Source organism: Ptychodera flava, assembly GCF_041260155.1.
Source record: "Ptychodera flava strain L36383 chromosome 23 unlocalized genomic scaffold, AS_Pfla_20210202 Scaffold_24__1_contigs__length_23054250_pilon, whole genome shotgun sequence".
Classification (NCBI taxonomy): Eukaryota; Metazoa; Hemichordata; class Enteropneusta; family Ptychoderidae; genus Ptychodera; species Ptychodera flava.
The window spans coordinates 13,434,840-13,455,848 of NW_027248278.1; the positions used below are offsets into that span (position 1 = coordinate 13,434,840).

Consider the following 21,009-nt stretch of genomic DNA (forward strand, 5'->3'; position numbering starts at 1 on the left):
AAAGCTATGAAATGGAAAGAAAGATTATGATCAGAGTAGGAAAGTCGACTGGAATTTGCAAAGTTAGGAACGGCATGGTTAAAAGCATACGGCTTTTTTTCAACGTTGAGCGAGTAAGGCACTCCTGAACGGCGAAAATGTTGGTGGTGTATTGCTGCCAACAAGAAATATCTGTACTGACGTTAGGAACTTGTGTGAATTGGCTTCCTTAAAGATGAATTCGCAAGAATTTTCAGTGTATTGTGACGTGATATTGTAAACAGATTTTCAGAGAAGGCGCTCGCTCGTCCGCAGAGTATAGTCGACGTACTTAACTTCCGCATTCATATTGTGCAAATGTGCAAGTCTTGTCGCGATATTTGAGCATTTAACTTGACCGTCAGTGAAACAAAATGATGTTTCTCCATATCAAATCATTATGTGTTTTATATTTTCGGGTTCTCTTTACGTATTAGACATGAACATTTGGATATATGATCCGTGATTTTCGCGATCCGTGGCATGATTCATATCAAGCTGGCCGTGAATAGGCACTGACGTTTTTGATGATGACCCTGACCCAAGTGTCATCGATGCGCTGTGCGCTGCCAGTGTCCGAGCATCGCTTGTTAAATTCATAGAGCTACCAAAGCTCCATGCTAAATTCAAGCGTAAAGCAAATTTATCGAAAGTCTATAATGCACACATTTCTCAAGTCTAAGAGTATTTTACTTTTGAACTGCTATGAGAATGGATATCTAATTCGTTTGAAAAACTGGTATGCAGAAGCAGGTTTCGTGCCGTTGTCTATAGCGATATGTGCAGTACAGCATTGATAGCGATTACAGGTTTGTAACTATTAAATATAGCTGCACGCATACGCCTAACTTTTGCCTCAGGACTAGTATTATTTGACACTTAAAAAGGAGGATTCGTACTCAAGGCTGTTATGATTTGTTCAGCTACCCACTCTTCTTACTGCAAAACTTGTAATCTTATAAAAGAGACTGTAGTTTCAACTTTTACCACGATGTTTAGCATTTGTTTCCTGAGTAACAACTCCATACTTTGTTATTGCCAGTAACTTTTGCATTTTAATATTTGGAATTTTCAGGTTTTGAAGAACACCCTTTTGTTCTACCCAACATTTTGAAATTCATAGTGTACAGGTCATTAAAACAACTAGTACTACGCCAAGAAAAATAAAACGTTTCTTTCTTATTCTAGACATATTTCAAAAATTATGTGGTGACGCGGGTTTCTTTTTTCATTCTTCAATCAACAACGCGGGAAAAAATGACAACAACATACGAATGCACGCAGAGACAAATGTACAGCAGTGTTGCTTTATTATTTTTGTACAGCAACAGTTCAGCGGTTTAAGTGCAGCATTTGCACAGTTTTCCAGAGTAATATAAGAGTGAAATATGATACAGTTCTGATCTGAATGTTAGTGTCAATTATTGGTACGGTTCTGTTTTATACATGCACTATCGTGATGTATTTTTGCAGTTTTTTTTTCATGTTTTCCTCATTAGCAGAAAATAGGACGCAGAGGAAGAAAAAAAACTTTTTTTCTTGTCATCACATCAGTCTGTATGGCTGACAAGTGACCACACAATTAATGGACTTTTATTGTAATACTATTTCCCATTTGTCTATGACACACACTTTTCAAAGTCATGTAAATGGGAAATGGGGAAAATGATCTTTGACATGAAATTTTCATGTATAACAACTAGTTCAAGGATATATCAACACATAGGACACATATTAAATTACAGAATGAGCTAGGATGGTATACATCAATTTGGCTAAAATGCTGGTTCGCCTAGACATAAAATGATGTGGTGAGGCAGGAATTTGTTACTGTAATTTTTTTTATTCTTCAATCAACAACACGGAGTTAAACATGACAACATCATAGGAATGCACGCAGACTGCACAGCAGTGTTGCTTAATTATTTGTGTATAACAACAGTTCTTTGATTAACTTAAGCGCAGCATTTGCACAGTTTTGACAGCGCAATATAAGAGTTACATATGAGTACAGTTCTGAATGGAATATAAGTGTCAATTATTTTTTTAAGCTTCTGTTTTATATACTATCGCCGAGTTTTTTGTGTTTATTTTGTTTTTTAATTATTTCCCCATGAGCAGAATAAAGGCTGACGCGGCGGATCAGATTTGACGGGCACGAGGATGACAGACAAAATTTTTATTTTTCTTGTCATCACATCAGTCTGTATGGCTGACAAGTGACCACACAATCAGTGGAAATTTATTGTAATGCTATTTCCCGTTTGTCTATGACACACTTTTCAAAATCATGTAAATGGGAAATGAGAAAAATGATCTTTGACAGGAAATTTTCACTTATAACAACTAGTCAAAGGATTTGTCAACACATAGGACACATGGTAAATTTCCAGAATGAGCTATGATGCTCTACATCAATTGTACTTAAAATGCTTGTTCGCTCTCTCTGTCAAGCATACTTTTCACAACCATTTCACATGGGAATTGAGATGCGTGAGCTTATAAATGTATTTTCACATGTGTTAACAACTAGTCTAAAGATTTCTCTACACATGAGACACATGGAAGCTCAAAATTTGCACATTGTATCATCAGTGCAAGTACTTTCAACCATGGCAACCGCTTGGCCCCGCCAACGCTGCTTGCAGCTTTAATTTTAACTTTGCTCTTTATTTTAACGAGTACTGTATTTCCCGCTAGTCGGCCAATTTTTCACTGTACTGTTATATTGTTTCAAACAAGTTTTTTTTCTGAAAACTTAACATTACAGTAGTTAAACCATGTGAAACATTTCTTCTTCGCAAAAAATTCGAATACCTAAATGTATTTCTTACGATGTTAGCTACGCCATGGCTGTGTATTTATAACTTTCGATATTTGCTAAGGATGCTAATGGTTGAAGCACTCCCTCTATTCGTTAATGCAATTAAATGTGCTCCAGTGACTTATGTAAAATCTCTCTGACAGTTATTCCTATTATATATAGTATCAGAAAATGTCTCACTTGATAAACAAGCCCTGCAAGGCAGTCGTTACAAGGTGTCAACATCACTAGCGCAGAAAATGCCGTTGATGATAATAGAAACAGTAATCGGTCTGGCCAATCATGTTCTCTCCTTTTAAGGTAGAATGCAACTCGAAAGTGAAATACTTAAACGTTTGCTCAATCTTTCTTTAAAGAACCTTTCAAACATTCTCTTTCAAAATCGAGAATAAAAATCGGTGGTCACCTTGCACATTTTGGTACTAGAGGAACATATAACCCAAGATTTACCGATATTAGAAATTCAAAATGGCCGCCATTCCTGTGTTAACTCTCTGGGGAAAAATAAATTTTCTTATTTCGGAAAACTAAGCCGGTGAAAAGATTTCCTTCATCAAGAGTTTTAAAATGGACTGCCATAAGTTGTATATCAGAAAAGAATTGTAAAAAGCTTGAGAACCACAATATCTTTTCCCGAGGCGCATTCTACCTGAAAAAGAAGACAAATCATTTTACATGGTTGTGTTCCGAGATTTAAACGACGTAAACCCATCCGTGTGTATTGGTCTCTCCTATACTAGATGTTTTTGATAATGTTGTACATGTATATACTCAAGTTCAGCTCAAATATTAGCTTAAATGCCAATGATAGCATGGCTTCATAGATAAGTTGCACGATTCCATCCATCCATCCACCTATTCAACCATTCACCCATCCATCCATGTATCCCTTCGTCTATCCACCCATCCATTCATTCACCTGTCTATCTATCCATCCATCCATCAGAACCATGGATGCGGTCAAATTGCACAAGAACAGAATGGAAAAATCACCCTATCCGGTCCTCACCAATTCCGAACGGAACAATTTCGAATATCAGAGTTCATGTAGCATCATATAGATTACATTGAAAAATATATAAGACACAAAAAAAATCGTCTTGTTTTCGGCCAATCATAGTAAATCATTTTAACGAACGATGAAAACATAGAAGGAGAACCGTTTTGAATGTCAGGCGATACAGACAGGGAATGTAACATTCCGCTAAAATTCGAGCTAAGTCTTGACATAGACAAACCCTCTTCTAGTCGCCTTGGCGTAATTATCATGTCAAAACATGATGACAATTTCGCTGAGTTTTAATGGAAACCATTGATCGCAACAACAAATTACCCTGAGGAACCTATTGCTAAGGCAAACTGAAGCGAGCGCACAATGCTTATACCGCTTTGCTGCACTGGTAGAGCAGATAAGTACTCTATGGCATTCTTCGTGCTTCAATAAACCTTTCTTAAATTGTGAATACAGTAAAATCAACATATTTTCAATAAATTAGACGCATAAAAGCAATTCTGACACTAGACTCTCTCACAGGCCCTCGTCCGCTACGCAGCTCTATCCTTAATCATATGGTGATGCGCCCTCAACGGTATTTCTAGCAAGCGATGCTCATCGAGCCAGCCGTGTTATAGCGTAGCGGAACTGACTCATTAGCTGTCGTTGGCAGCGAATAGGGGGAACAAAAGGACTAGCGAATCGGTCTAAATATCTCGAGAATCACTCAAATGTGTGCTGATTCCATACGAAACCCGAAGCTGAAACATAGGGCGTGAACTGTGGCAATCTTACAAAGCTTTGGCGTCGACTTGACATTTATCATAACAATATATCAGGTGACCCGGATGCCATGAAGGGGAAAGTTGGCGCATGCTCTATATAAGACTCCATTCAGGGGGAAGAAGTTCCTGGTGAGTGGTAGTTTTATTTCCTTTAAAAATCACCCAGATGTTACTTGAGAAAGACGTCCTAGAAATACCTATCTCTGAGTAAGACAGCCCACCCGTCAAAGTTACGTTCAAATTATCGTGAAATTGCCTTGAATAATCTGTAGTGGCGTACAGTAACCTTCATTGTATCGTTAAGGAAGTAGCTATCTGCAATTTATTGGCTTGTACATGGGTTTATTCAGCTATTTATCTGAGGAAAAAGTCAGTCCATGACGATAGCGGGGCAAAGGGACCTCAACGTTTTAACTACTAAATGCAAACGTTTCGTTTAGTCTGTACTTAGAGGACAGAGTCCTATACAGAGTCCTATAGAACTTCATTGAAACATGATTCAGAGATCAGACGCCACTTTGAAAGTGAAAGCGCCGATCAGTGAATAGATAAGGGTCATGCTGGGTCACTCGCTTTGTTGGAGCTTTCAAAGAAAAGCACATGATTTATCGTTAGCCAATTGTATTTCGTTACTCACTACTCCGTAGTATACCTACACACCTAATCACTGGCCTGTGCATGGAGATACATATATATCAAACTTTTGCTTGTCTTCACCAGGGAGTACTGTACACATATACCCAATGTAGTATAGCAGTGCATTACGAACATAACATAAATATACATCAAGTAAATAGAATATCCATTTCTTGAGTTTCACGCAATCGCGCGCAAACATAGTGTTAGTTTTTTCCATCAATCGTTGATCACTTGTTTGCAATTCGAAAAATTTATTTCGCCCAGTCTCTTGCTGTCTCCCTCTTTATATGACAAATACAAATATATATAATATATATAAATATATATAAATATAATATATATATATATATATATATATATATATATATATATATATATATGATCTTTATTGAACTGTATGCCACTTTAGCATATTAGCACATACAATAAAGATATTCAACTTCAAGTTGAACAAGTCAGAGTGAAAGAGAAAAGCTTCCAAATTATTCCAATATATATATTATTATTATTATTATTATTATTATTATTATTATTATTATAAGATGAATCTGGCTGTATATTTTCTGTTTATTCTGTTGGTAATTCTGTTGTGCAAATTTATTCATACGCTATTGAAAAACACTACGAAAAGCACTGGGAGCTATCTGTACCAGTCCGGGTTATGTCCATAGAGAGGATATTACGATTGACCAATCAGCGAACCTGCCGCCGCGACGTCATGAATAATTAACCTTGCAAACCTTGGCTCGTACATTGCAACGAGTTTGGAAATTTTCGGCTTGATTTCGCCCTTTATTTTTAGCACTGGGTAGTTTTTAGATGTAGACATTACGCACAATGTTCAGTGCGGCCGAGATGGTGACCGACACAAGTGGTTAGTACATTGAAAATTACTTATTTGGATGAATTTCCTGGCCGGGTACGGCTCCTAGAAATCAGCATTTGACCCTTGTAAATCTACAGTAAGTTATTTGTCGCCAAATATCGCCTATTTTGGTCAAATTTCAATTTAACCTTGCCAACTGCAGTATGGAGAATTTTTCAAGCTTTGCAAAGATGGGTCAACTGTTTTAGTCGGTCATCGGAGCACGATGGAGCACGATTTTTTCGATCACCATGCATTGCCCGGTACGATTGACCCTTCGCTCAGAAAAACGCGCGCCGGATCAGTCGCCGAGAAGTTAACCAAAAGCTGGAAAAGAGAAGGAAAAACGTCCAATAACTCTTTGTCGAATATGGTCAATGGTTGAGAAACTCAGAAAACTATTCCTGAAGAAATCTTACAATTTTTAACACGGTAGAACGTCGCCAATCGACTGGAGCTAAGATACTTCCGGGTAGCCAACAGTCTCACTCGATCGGTGGATCTGTCAGGTCATATCGCGATCTGAACGAAGTGAACCAACGTAACCTTTGACCCTTGTACATATACAGTACGTGATTGGTTCTTGCCTTAATTTCATTACATATACGGTACGCCATTGGCTCTTCCCTACTATCCTCTATATGGACATAACCCGGACTGTGTACAGCTCAAGTTTACCTGATATACTATATACAAATATATATATATATATATATATATATATATATATATATATATATATATATATATATATATATGACAATCGGCATTCATGCAGCTCACAACTTAGATCGGTATATATATACAAGAATTTCGGAATATTACCTTAAAGTATCATTTAACTATACAAGGTTGTCTACGACACAAACTATGAACAAATCGTTCGCTTAGTGCTTTTTTTACAATGTTTTACAATTGACTTAAATGAATGTATTACAATAAAGCGATTAGATGTACTTTAAGAACAACCAAATGACATTGAAGTGAAATTTGTATTCATTTGATGTGAAAATTGCACACCTTTAATACCGATGATAGCCTATTGTTTCTGTCATTTCTCATTCCCACTCTTTGAAATATATCTTAATAGTGTTCACAAGCATAAAATATATATGATATTTAGTCACTAAAACACACTGTCAGCTGTCTTTGGATAACCTCAGAAACCCAGTTTGTTAAAGATTTGTTGTCTGTCCCATTCTGAGTGATTTATCACTATGATTTGCACTGAGTAAAAAGTTGCAGGCTCTCTCATGGAACTCTAGAATTTTGAAGGACCCCTTTAAAAGCCATGTTTTTCCTGCCCCCTGCCTTTAATTGTGCTTATTACCTGGAAATATTTAGTGTCTATTGAACACTGAATCGATATTCTACCTCTGCAGACCGATCACGTTTCTTGGAGATATACAAGATTGCCTTACCCTGAGAAATGAAAGTACAGTAACTATGTCGATGAGAAAAAAGAAGAATCCTGACGTGAGTAAATGTAGATCTAATGAAACAACTTTTGACCCATTACAGGAATAACTGATATCGCGTATGGCAAAAAATAGGACAACTTTCTGTTAGAATTGTTTCTTTTAGAATTTGTTTGAATCACTGTAACCAATTATAAAAAGTGTTGAAAAGTAATGACTGTATGCTTAGACAAAAAAAACACTGTTTCAAGTAATTTAAATGGGCATAAAGGTTACATTCATAAGTTTGTTAACGATCAGTTCAATGTCATTAAAATCGGCATCAGTATATATTGAATTGTGAGACTGTAAATATTGAGAAACTTAGAGGATATCAGGAAAAGGTGATATTTGGTTACCCTTTAATATTTTTGTCATAAAATTATAAAATATTTTGAGGGTAATAATATAACCGATTTATCATAAGGTCATATCCATTTTTGGAAACGAAATGAAGTCAGGATAAAAACCACTGGTCTCAATAAATGCTTTGCTTAAAAGTGAGCGTTCCTTTGTTTAACGTTCTCTAAATAATACATCATTCAGATTAATAAATAAATAGTGATCCGAAAATCTAATAGTTCGTCTTTAAAAAGGATGAGACAATAGGCAAGGAACAACATGAGCACACTCGAAAGTAAAAGGAATATTGAGCTTTAATCAAAGCGCATAAATTTATTTAGCTCAAATAAAATAATAGCTGTGCTATGGGCATTTTCTAAATTGTAATCTCCCGAATCTTTCGAAACCATTGATAAATCTTTAATAGAATTCTACATGATCTTTTGGTATGGTACATAACACGAGATTATTGCTTACATTACAGGATCTCATTAAAGCAGCAAGAGAAAGGGATGTTCAGAGGATACGGTCCTTGTTAGCTGAAGGATATGATATCAATGGTAGAGGTTATGATTGGGCAGTAAGTATTATCAGATTGAGGAATATTTACATGGGCATCATAAACTACAAAATAAGAACAAAATGCAATCATTTCAATTCACACAACTTTATGAAAGCATGAATGAAATATGCAATTGTGCTATTTATCAGTATAAAACGCCCCATGCCAATCCATGGTTCAAAAAGTAACGGAAGATGCAGCTTTGAAAGAATGGTGTGTTATTAGAGTACTATGAGCATCCAGTAAAAGCGACAAACCTCTGACATTTTCCATTCAAACAACGCATGAACGACAGGGGACCCAGTAATCTGGTTGTTGTTGTTGTTGTTGTTGTTGTTGTTGTTTTGATGTTGTTTTGTTCGTTCTTTATTTTTGTCGTGTTGTTGTCGTGCTTTTCCGTCGTTGAATTGTATTGGTCAACAACAACAATAACAATTATAACATGACTAATATAAACATAACCAACAATAAAAAAACAACAACAACAACACAGACATCAACAACAACCAGATTAATAGGTTTTCCTTGCAGGAACGTGAAGAGTTCATTGACGAAAAAACTTCAAATGGAACTAAGGACGTTATGTTTTGTGGTATAGAGAATCGTGCTTCTTTTTCTGAAAAAGAAATGGCACTACTGTTACCGCTACGGAGAATCACAAAGTGAATGTGTCATAAAATGTTGTTTCAGACTCTCTACACCAAAGCACATTGGAAGCAATCACATAAAACAGCATGAATGGGTGTGTTATAAAACACTTATAAACTTGTTTCCATTCGGGTTCTTACGTATTCCCCTATCCCCACCCCCACCCCTGTGGCCTTATTTTACCAGAATGACGTCGCTATATCTCTCGGCTTTCTGGCTTCGACGTTTAGTCGATATCGCATCGTGTTCTCATGAACTTTCCGCATTATAGCTCGTTGCTGCACAGCTCATCAAAACACGTAGGCCGTGGGCTAGAGGGGGTATACGTGCACCCCCCCCCCCACAGGATAACAAACCTGTATTTTTCAGAAGCCTTGGGATCCCTAGAATACGAAATGGAATTTTAACAGAAAAAATATAGGGATGGAATAGCTGTTATGGTCATGTTTTGAAGGGTACCGCAAAATCACGATTTTCCAAGCCAAATGCATTTTCGTCAAATCTGTCCTCTTGTAAGTCATGTGCTGAGCTCATTTTTTAACATAACCTCACTTGTTTGGTATCATTAGAAAGGGAATTTATTCTTCTTTAAGATGACATATTGTACTATGCAATATCTTCTACAGTTTTTGTCAAAATAACCAAAACTTACCCCTTACCCCAAATTTAACATTGCAAATTACAGTAAATCTTAAATTCTACCAATTTTTTAGCGAGGCATAATAAAAAATGCAATGCTTAGTCTGAAATCTGTTTTATTTGATACAGGGACATGTCAGAAATATGAAATAGACTTTTAACAGAAAAAATATTGGGAATCTACAGCTGTAACAGTCATATTTTGAAGGGTACCGCAAAATAACAGTGTTGCAGATTTGCATGCATTTTTGTTAAAACTGTCTTCCTATAAGTTATCTGCTGAGCTTGTTTTTGAATATAACCTGGCTTGTTAGGTATCATTAGAAAGATAATTCACTAATCTTTAGAATGATATATTGTAACATGCAATATCTTCTATACTTTTCATGATATGTAACCAAAACATACCCCTTACCCCAAAGTTTACATTGAAAATTTCTGTCATAGCTAAAACCAAATTCTACAATTTTTTTAGCTTGACACAAAAACTCTGGCCCTTTTTGCTATTAAATCTGTTTTATTTGGTACAGGGACATGTCAGAAATATGAAATAGACTTTTAACAGAAAAAATATTAGGAATCTACAGCTGTAACAGTCATATTTTGAATGGTACCGCAAAATCACGGTGTTGCAGATTTGCATGCATTTTTGTTAAATCTGTCTTCTTATAAGTTAACTGCTGAGCTTGTTTTTCAATATAACCTGGCTTGTTAGGTATCATTAGAAAGATAATTTACTAGTCTTCAAATTGATGTACTGTAACATGCAATATCTTCTATACTTTTCATGATATGTAACCAAAACATACCCCTTACCCCAAAGTTTACACTGAAAATTTCTGTCATAGCTAAAACCAAATTCTACAATTTTTTTAGCTTGACACAAAAACTCTGGCCCTTTTTGCTATTAAATCTGTTTTATTTGGTACAGGGACATGTCAGAAATATGAAATAGACTTTTAACAGAAAAAATATTAGGAATCTACAGCTGTAACAGTCATATTTTGAAGGGTCTCGCAAAATAACAGTGTTGCAGATTTGCATGCATTTTGTTAAATTTTTCTTCTTATGAGTTATCTGCTGAACTTGTTTTTGAATATAACCTGGTTTGTTAGGTATCATTAGAAAGATAATTCACTAATCTTCAGAATGATATATTGTAACATGCAATATCTTCTATACTTTTCATGATATGTAACCAAAACTTACCCCTTACCCCAAAGTTTACATTGAAAATTTCTGTCATAGCTAAAACCAAATTCTACAATTTTTTTAGCTTGACACAAAAATTCTGGCCCTTTTTGCTATTAAATCTGTTTTATTTGGTACAGGGATATGTGAGAAATATCAAATAGACTTTTAACAGAAAAAATATTAGGAATCTACAGCTGTAACAGTCATATTTTGAAGGGTCTCGCAAAATCACAGTATTGAAAACTCGCTTGCTTTTTTGTTAAATCTGTCTTCTTATAAGTCATCTGCTGAGCTTGATTTTTGACATAACCTGGCTTCTTAGGTATCAATAGAAAGGTAATTTACCAGTCTTTAAAATGACATATTGTAATATGCAATGTCTTGTTTAGGTTTCATGAAATAGGACCAAAGCTTACCCCATACCCCAAGGTTTACACAGCAAATTACTGCAAATCTGAAACTCGACCTTTTTTTACAATTTATTAACTTTAAATACAAAAGGCAATGCTTGTATGCAATCTACGAAATCTGTGTTTTTGTTAGAAAAGTATGTTACAAATATGAAATTAACTTTTAACAGGAACATAATATGATTTTGTAGCCTTTTGGATCATATTTGGAAGGGTACCCAGGTATCAGGGCAAATTTGCCGAAACACATACATTTGCAATATTTGGGTTCCCCCTCCAAAATGATCCAAGTGGCAACTAAATTGTATCATCTTCCCGTTAAAAGGTAACTTTATACTTGTAACATACTTTTGTAACAAATAAATCAGATTTTAAATAAGAATTGCCTTTTGTATTATGTGCAGAAAAAAATGGTAGAATTTAAGATAAGCCGTAATTTGCGATTTGAACTTTTTGGGTATGGGGTAAAGTTTGACCATATTCCAGGAAAACTATGAATGACATTGTATATTACAATATGTCATCTTAAAGAAGAATAAATTGCCCTACTAATGATACCTCACAAGCCAGGTTGTGTCACAAAATAAGTTCAGCAGATGACTTACAAGAAGAAGAATTTAACAAAAAAGGTGCCAGTTTGCGGTACTGCGATTTTGCATTTCTCTTCAAAATATGGCTGATACAACTATACAGTCAAAATATTTTTTCTGTTAAAAGTCTATTTCACATTTCTGACATGACCCAATACCATATATAACAGATTGAATACCAAAACAGAGCTATTTTTATCACGTCTAGCTAAAAATTCACGGAAATTGATCACGTTATCTATGACAGTACTTCCAATATAAACCTTGGGGTATGGGGTACGTTTTGGTCATATTCCATGAAAACTATACAAGATATTGCCTGTTACAATATTTCATTGTAAATACCAGTTAATTACCTTTCCAATGATACTAAACAAACCCGGTTATAATCAATAACAAGCTCAGTAGACTACTTATAAGATGACAGATTTAACAAAAACGCATACGAATCAGGAATACTGAGATTTTGCTGTACCCTTAAAAATACAGCTGTTACAGCTATAGAATCCCGATACTTTTACTGTTAAAAGTTCATTTCATATTTCTTATATGGCCAAGTACAAAATTAAACAGATTTCATACAAAAAATTGCCTAAAGTTTTATGTCTGCGTAAGAAAATTGCTTGAATTTGATATTAGCTATGACAGTAGTTTTCGATGTAAATTTTGGGGTATGGGGTAAGTTTTGGTCATATTTCATAAAAATCTGCACAAGATATTGCATGTTACAATATGTCTTTTTAAAGACTAGTAAATAATCTTATTAATGATACCAAACAACTTACATTATATTCTATAAGAAGCTCAGCAGATGACTTACAAGACGATAGATTCAACAAAAATGCACGCAAGTCAGGAATACTGAGATTTTGCTGTACCCTTCAAAATCTGACTGTTACAACTACAGAATTCCAATCTTTTTTCTGTTAAAAGTCTATTTTATATTTTTGACATGACCCATTACCGAATGAAATAGATTTCATACAAATAAATGCCTGATTTTATATGTCTAGGTTAAGAAAATGGTAGAATTTGATTTTAGCTATTACTGCAATTTTCAATGTAAACTTTGGGGTAAGGGGTAGGTTTTGGTCATATTTCATGAAAACTATGCAAAATATTACATGTTACAATATGTCATTTTAAAGATTAGTAAATTATCTTTCTAATGATACCTAACAAGCCAGGTTATATTCAAAAACAAGCTCAGCAGATAACTTATAAGAAGAAATATTTAACAAAAATGCATGCAAATCTGCAACACTGATATTTTGCGGTACCCTTCAAAATATGACCGCTACAGTAGTAGAGTCCTAATATTTTTTCTGTTAAAAGTCTATTTCATATTTCTGACATGTCCCTGTACCAAATAAAACAGATTTAATAGCAAAAACGGCCAGAGATTTTGTTTCTAGCTAAAAAATTGTAGAATTTGGTTTTAGCTATGACTGAAATTTTCAATGTAAACTTTGGGGTAAGGGGTAGGTTTTGGTTATATATCATGAAAACTATAGAGGATATTGCATGTTACAATATGTCATTCTGAAGATTAGTAAATTATCTTTCTAATGATACCTAACAAATCAGGTTATATTAAAAAACAAGCTCAGTAGATAACGTATAAGTAGAAAAATTTAACAAAAATGCATGCAAATCTGCAATACTGTGATTTTGCAGTACCCTTCAAAATATGACTGTTACAGCTGTAGATTCCCAATATTTCTTCTGTTAAAAGTCTATTTCATATTTCTGACATGTCCCTGTACCAAATAAAATAGATTTTATAGCAAAAAGGGCCAGACTTTTTGTGTCAAACTAAAAAAATTGTAGAATTTGGTTTTAGCTATGACAGAAATTTTCAATGTAAACTTTGGGGTAAGAGGTAAGTTTTGGCTATATATCATGAAAACTATAGAAGTTATTGGATGTTACAATATGTCATTCTGAAGATTAGTGAATTATCTTTCTAATGATACCTGACAAGCCAGGTTATATTCAAAAACAAGCTCAGCAGATAACTTACAGGCAGACAGTTTTAACAAAAATGCATGCAAATCTGCAACCCTGTTATTTTGCGGTACCCTTCAAAATATGACTGTTACAGCTGTAGATTCCAAATATTTTTTCTGTTAAAAGTCTATTTCATATTTCTGACATGTCCCTGTACCAAATGAAACAGGTTTAATAGCAAAAAGGGCCAGAGTTTTTGTGTCAAGCTAAAAAAATTGTAGAATTTGGTTTTAGCTATGACAGAAATTTTCAATGTAAACTTTGGGGTAAGGGGTAGGTTTTGGTTACATATCATGAAAAGTATAGAAGATATTGCATGTTACAATATATCATTCTAAAGATTAGTGAATTATCTTTCTAATGATACCTAACAAGCCAGGTTATATTCAAAAACAAGCTCAACAGATAACTTATAGGAAGACAGTTTTAACAAAAATGCATGCAAATCTGCAACCCTGTTATTTTGCGGTACCCTTCAAAATATGACTGTTACAGCTGTAGATTCCCAATATTTTTTCTGTTAAAAGTCTATTTCATATTTCTGACATGTCCCTGTATCAAATAAAACAGATTTCAGACAAAGCATTGCATTTTTTATTATGCCTAGCTAAAAAATTGGTAGAATTTGAGATTTACTGTAATTTGCAATGTTAAATTTTGGGGTAAGGGGTAAGTTTTGGTTATATTTGACAAAAACTTTAGAAGATATTGCATAGTGCAATATGTCATCTTAAAGAGGAATAAATTCCCTTTCTAATGATACCAAACAAGTGAGGTTATGTTAAAAAATGAGCTCAGCACATGACTTACAAGAAGACAGATTTGACGAAAATGCATTTGGCTTGGAAAATCGTGATTTTGCGGTACCCTTCAAAACATGACCATAACAGCTATTCCATCCCTATATTTTTTCTGTTAAAATTCCATTTCGTATTCTAGGGATCCCAAGGCTTCTGAAAAATACAGATTTGTTATCCTGTGGGGGGGGGGGTGCACGTAGACCCCCTCTAGCCCACGGACTAACGGACACATATCTTCGAAAACGGACATGTTGCTTGAATAGAATGCGATATCGACCGAACTGTGTGTAATAACCCCTAACTACTCACTGAACTTTCAATTGTACTAATTTTGACCAAAGTACCTCAAAAATCACATAACATCTAATACATAAAAGGTCTGGTGAAATGAACCTGTACTGCTGAGCTGTTTAGCTTCCGGGTGGCAATATTGTTACATTCGCAACAAAATTTCTACATTAGTGCTATTTTTTATATTTCTATGTGCGGAGTCAATTTGGGGTCAAATCGCTAAACTTAGGCCACGCCCTAAGTTTGGTTATGGCTGGTAAATTCTGACGTCACAACGCTGATCATTTACATTGAATAGCGGTCCCACGCCATCCCTTATCTTTCCCCGTATCAACACAACACAAAGAGTGTGTGATAAGTGCAAATTAACCATGGAGGTAGTACCTCCATTGGGCAACCCACGCTAGCCCTCCGTTTCTCACCAGCAGACTCTCCCGCCAGCGCTACGTCTGATGGAGAATTGCTCGACCAAAAGAATACTACCAGCACCGTCGGCTTTGTTACATGTAAACGAAATCCACGGTCAATGCTCGTTCACGTAAATTGTCAGTAATGACTCTGTACCAGCAATGTATACGATGCACACATGCATACGAATAGCATGGACAATCAGTATTGACGTGACAGACCACGTTTAGGCGCTAATTCACGACTAGAAACGAGATAAAACAACCAGTATACTTCTTTGTGCTTCAATTGCCTTTCCGAACCAAAAAATAATCATTTAGTGCCGGTAATTATCCCTTGTAAAAATCGGATCGACGACGGTATGAACTTCACGACGCGTTTGTGAAAGGCTATGGCAGTTGACTGCACTAAAAATTTTAGCCAATTACAGTAGCCGATGCATGTCGGGGATGTAAACGAACAAATCACAGAATACAATTAAAAGATTGTACGTCTCATGATTGGATGTATATGGAGGACAAGAATGAGACCACGATTGAGCCATAAGTTAAGCGATAAACCCGGAAGTAACTTAGCCAGAAACGAGTATGTTAGGGAACGAGCACAATTAACGGCAGGGGGGGGGCGGAAGAGAAAATACGTGGTGCGTATATTTTTTACAGGCCCCACCCCTAACACCAGCAAAAATTTTAGTGGCCCCCCATCACCGGCAACAAAATTTTTGTGGCCCCCCCCTCCCCAAAAAAGAAAGATTACATAGGTACAAAGTTGTACACATATATATAATCCTTATAACTTTTAATATATGCGTTAGTGAAAACAACATTCTTGCATTCTTGAAATAAATAATAAACAAATAAATATATAAATAATAAACAAATAAAATAACTTTACTTCAACTGAGTATCTGTAGGATGTTTTCAGATGTTGGGGAAAAATGTATAACATGACCGTTGTGATTTCAATGCACTTTCCACAACCCAGTGTCTGCCTTTCTATGACTACCCAAGATATTCAATGTTACTCCACTGTAATGACAGTCTGCCATTGGAATAGTCCTTCATGGGCTAACTATAAAAGACCCATTAATGCCATTTTTTCCTCCCTTTTTTTCAGTATTTTTTCCTGTGTGTCCACTACGTATTCTAGTTCTGAACTGCCTATTAGCCAGTCCACATTCCTGTGTGGAACAGGTTGAATGGTTATTTGAGGAAAAATAGGCAGTCCATAGCAGTCCAACCTGCCACATGCCAGTATTGGAAATATGACATGTTAAAATTTGAACATTCATCACTGGCTATGAATGTGAAATCAGACTCAGCCATGTGAAGTAACCATTCATTAGCAGTCCTATTGAATTCATGATAGAAGGGAAGATTGTCAATGGATTGAATGGTAGCTTACACATGTGGCGGTAAAAATTTAGACATGCATTAATAAACTCCAAGGACTGACTTGTTGTCAATTCTCATGTTCTCACATCCCTATTGTCTATTTAATTTAAATAAATTAGGCGGCACTCATGTGTAGAGTTGATTTTACTTGGGTTAAGTTTTTCAGGTGAAATTACTCATGTTTGCACTATAGAAATGCCACATGGGTCACATTTACCAGTTAAATTGTTCTCAGACTTAAATATTTAGTGGCTACAGAAGCAACGGTTTGCCATTTTAAAGTGACAGTATAAAGCTGTAAGTTTTTGATTTTGTTAATATTTGTGTTATGTATCAACTGCACTTACTTCATTGGTTTACAAATTTAAGTTGAATTAGCTCGTTGATATTATCAATACAACCAACATACACTTTGTGTGCATGTATATTATAAAAGTTCACTGTTATTGTGTTCAATTGAAGTTTAGTCCAGACCAAAATGTGTTTACCAACAATAACAATGCTGACTGTACATAATACAGGTTGTGAAGACCGGATATTTGAACGTGTTTTAGAAAATAGAATAACATTAGCAATACTGGCTAACATGATTTTGAAAAGAGAGAAAAACCTGTAGTCGATGTACGAAGAACACAATTTCTGCCAAAATTATGAAGTTACAGCCTCATAATATAATTAGCATTAGTTTCATTCATCTCCATTCAAAAAAACGAGACCAGGGATTTTCAGTATAAACCAATGGATATGACATGAGGGAATTCATGCAGATGGCTACAAACGTCTGTGAGCAGCCTCTAAATTAAATCAGCACAGATAAAGTTTTAAACATCGTTTATTTTTATTTTCAAAATGTGCAATAATAAACACATGTTCACCGCTAAATATTCCATATGATCGGAACCTGCATTCCATTGAAAGGTACTCACATTTCCAGACGTAATATGGTTGGATCTGTCATTAAATTTTTCTCATACGGTCCATGTTTTCGCGTACGTCCGTCAGCAACTGGCTATGATGTGCAGTCATGTACATGTACGTCAGATCATCACACAACGACGAACACACTTGCGACGGTTCTGCATCTGCCATAGTAAAACTTTCGCGATTACAACTTACATAAAACTTAATGGAAACGCAATACAGGTACTGTTCATCCCCAAACCGTTCAAAAGTCGAGCCGGATGAACTAGCGGTTCTGACGATGTATGATGTCGTGACTTTGGAAAGAGTTGTGTTGGAAGAGTGGACGGGACGCAACAGGGTATGAACGTAAGGGTCCCGTAAATGAGCACGCTTGGATTTAACGAGGCTGATCAGAATTGCAACAGGGTTCACTTAGTGTGTTGGACGTCCGTATTTTAACTGATCTCTTCATATAAAGTCAATTTTTGCTTATTGGAAAAATCTAAAGGAACAGTTTACGCGTACTTGAAATGTCAAAATTTTGCGACGATCACGACCCTTGACCTTTCGAATTTGACCAATGCTTTGTGTTCCCACACGATCGTTGTCGGATATCACATTGCATCTCTCAAATGAGATTGCGCAGATTTTTTTGAAGTAATGGCTGTTCAGACCAGCTGAATCTCACGAATTATGGCTGATTTCTCGGTCATTTCTTCCCCCAGTGACGACACATTTTGAGTCAAAACAGCAAGTGAGTTAGGTCTAAGTGGTAATGTTTCAGTTGGCATGAAGGTAAAGTGTATTTCCCCGCGACAGTGTTGGATGCAGTGGCCGAGATAGCAAGTCGTCGTGGACGATAATTTTCCATTCATCGGTAAGTATTTGAAATGCATATTTATAAAGGGCAATTACGAAATTAGTATGCCTTATAGAGAGGCTTTTCTCTGCACATTGATGTTTTCCTGGGAAGCTTGGTTTTGTATATGGCCCGACATTTTTAACCCGAGCTTTAGGGGTGAAAAGAAAGTACGTATCTGTATACCTCGACAGGGCGGAGGGAGGTGTACAGTGTGGCCATTAACGCAAAACAAAGCTGGGCTTGAACAACGCCTAAGCTTAGTTTGCGTCCATGGTCTCACTCAGTGCAAAAACACTGCTATAAAAAAATAGGCGAAATGAAAATATTTTAAAAAAAAACCAAACTACCGGTAGATCGTAGGATGAACATGGCTATGTAAACTTATGATTGTTTGTACCACCCGGTCTTACTTGCATTTTTTACTTCTTTTGTACATGGTTACTTTTAAAATCCATTGTTAATATGATATTGCCAGGTAAGAAGCCTTGTATTGAAAGACAGAAAAAATGTTTAGAAATGTGATACGTCTTAATTTTCAAGGGACAGCAGCTGTAATTTTTATTGAGTTCAATAACTTGTTTGCCTCATGTATTAACATACTTTCTTGTATTGATTCAAATTATGAATTGTGATGCCCTCACTTTGTAAAGATGTACATAAATTAATCGGTATAGTGGCTGTGGCAACTAGTCAAGTCAATACAACGTACACAAGCACATTTCTAGACATATATGTTACATTTTCAATGTATTAATTTTGCACTCGCAAAGATGTATGTAAAAAATTCCTCTATGTGTATGTAACAAATCACACACATGTTCTGAAACTTTATTGTAAAGTTGTCGTCTTAATAAATGTTGCTAAGTTCATTCTCTCCTTTCTGTTTCATTTCAGTGTGCATGTCAGCCAAGGCCCAAGAGAACTTTGGCAAGAATAATCATGACTTACATAAAGAAATCTTCAATGTCAAATTTCAAAACAAAATAGGACATGAAAGACGAGACTTGGCCAGAGTTAAATGAACTCTTTTAAAAACTAATCTTTGACTAAATCACTTTTCACTGTGTCTATGAAATTTGTTAAAGCCAAAAATTTATTAAATTGTCATCAGACTTACAGATATGTTTTGTGCTTTTTATTTTGAACGTTTGGAAAGGTGAGTCTGCTTGTGTTTGCTGTGTTCAGGTGAGTCAGAGTTGCTTTTAACTCTGTTTGGCCTGTCTTAGTTTTAGGCCAAATATGGTTAAATTACATATCCAACCAATTGTATCTTATAATTCACCGTAAGAGGCTGTGTAAAAGTACTTGATTTTACTGGAATTTGATTTCACTTATTTGATGTTTGCTTACACCTTGCAAACATGCAAATGTAACAATGTTTACCAAATTCATAACGGCAACATCAAAATAAGTGAAATCGGGTGTCAAATCAGTACTTTTCATGGTGCTCTTTTTCTGCCAGGATGACCCTGTCATTCATATGTGCATTCAAAATAACCATTGGTTCACATACATGTGAGTGGATTCAGCATAACCATTCATTCACATGTGTGTGAATGGCTAGCTCATTTAAATATTTCGGCCTATACACATGTTACCAACGTGCTTCTGAAATGAATGTGGACTGCCTGACTGCCTATTCCCTATGCACATGCATTAAGCCATGCCAACTAGCCATGTGAATGCTAATTTCACATGGTACTGACAGGCATTCCTGTTCTATAAGGGATTCCTATAGCATGATGAATAACCAGTTTCAACCGAGCCTCTGTATCATTACCAACCATTATTACTGTTGACAAATGAAGTCAATTTTCAATAATAATATTGCTCATTTTACACATAACAACTGCATTGTGAGGTTTAAGACTTGGTATTTCATCATGCTACAAGAAGTTTAACAAGGAACTCCAGCTTCAACAGGGAACAAAAATGCTGAAAAATATTCTCTGTCTGTCATGGTGTAAAAAATTTTGGTGGCCCACCCCTTACTTTCCCTGGAATTTTCATGGCCCACCCCAAGAACACTCATTTTTTTTCGTGGCTCCCCCATTTTCTCTTCCGGCCCCCCCCTGCCGTTAATTGTGCTCGGTCCCTTATCTATTTGCACTGTTCATCGCTTTAGTTACGTTTTCTTTTCAATTTTATGAAGATTATTGCCTAATCGTCCAGGAACGAGGGTAAAAGAAACGATCTGTGCATATTTCACCCGGCGATCATCCTGCTTTTAGGCGGCGATTTTCCGCCGCCTGACGGCTAGCCCGTAGCCGCTTCGATTAATCGGCAAAACTTGTAGCTTTCGCTGGCGAAACCGAATTTCATGTCAAAATAAACATTCGCAAGCGTGGAGAATCATTTTGATAGAATTTTGGCC

General features: G+C 35.7%; 1 protein-coding gene across 2 annotated transcripts in view; it reads left to right on the plus strand.

Moving 5' to 3' along the window:
* The first annotated feature begins 4,621 nt into the window (after positions 1 to 4,621).
* LOC139124474 (serine/threonine-protein phosphatase 6 regulatory ankyrin repeat subunit B-like) overlaps positions 4,622 to 21,009 on the plus strand; it is a 58,491-nt gene continuing 42,103 nt past the window's right edge. For both annotated transcript variants that reach the window (XM_070690613.1, XM_070690614.1), the window contains exons 1-3: positions 4,622 to 4,750; positions 7,508 to 7,601; positions 8,409 to 8,504. In XM_070690613.1, coding sequence (XP_070546714.1) covers positions 7,572 to 7,601; positions 8,409 to 8,504 — 126 coding nt within the window. In that variant the 5' untranslated portion in view covers positions 4,622 to 4,750; positions 7,508 to 7,571. The remainder of the gene's footprint in view (positions 4,751 to 7,507; positions 7,602 to 8,408; positions 8,505 to 21,009) is intronic.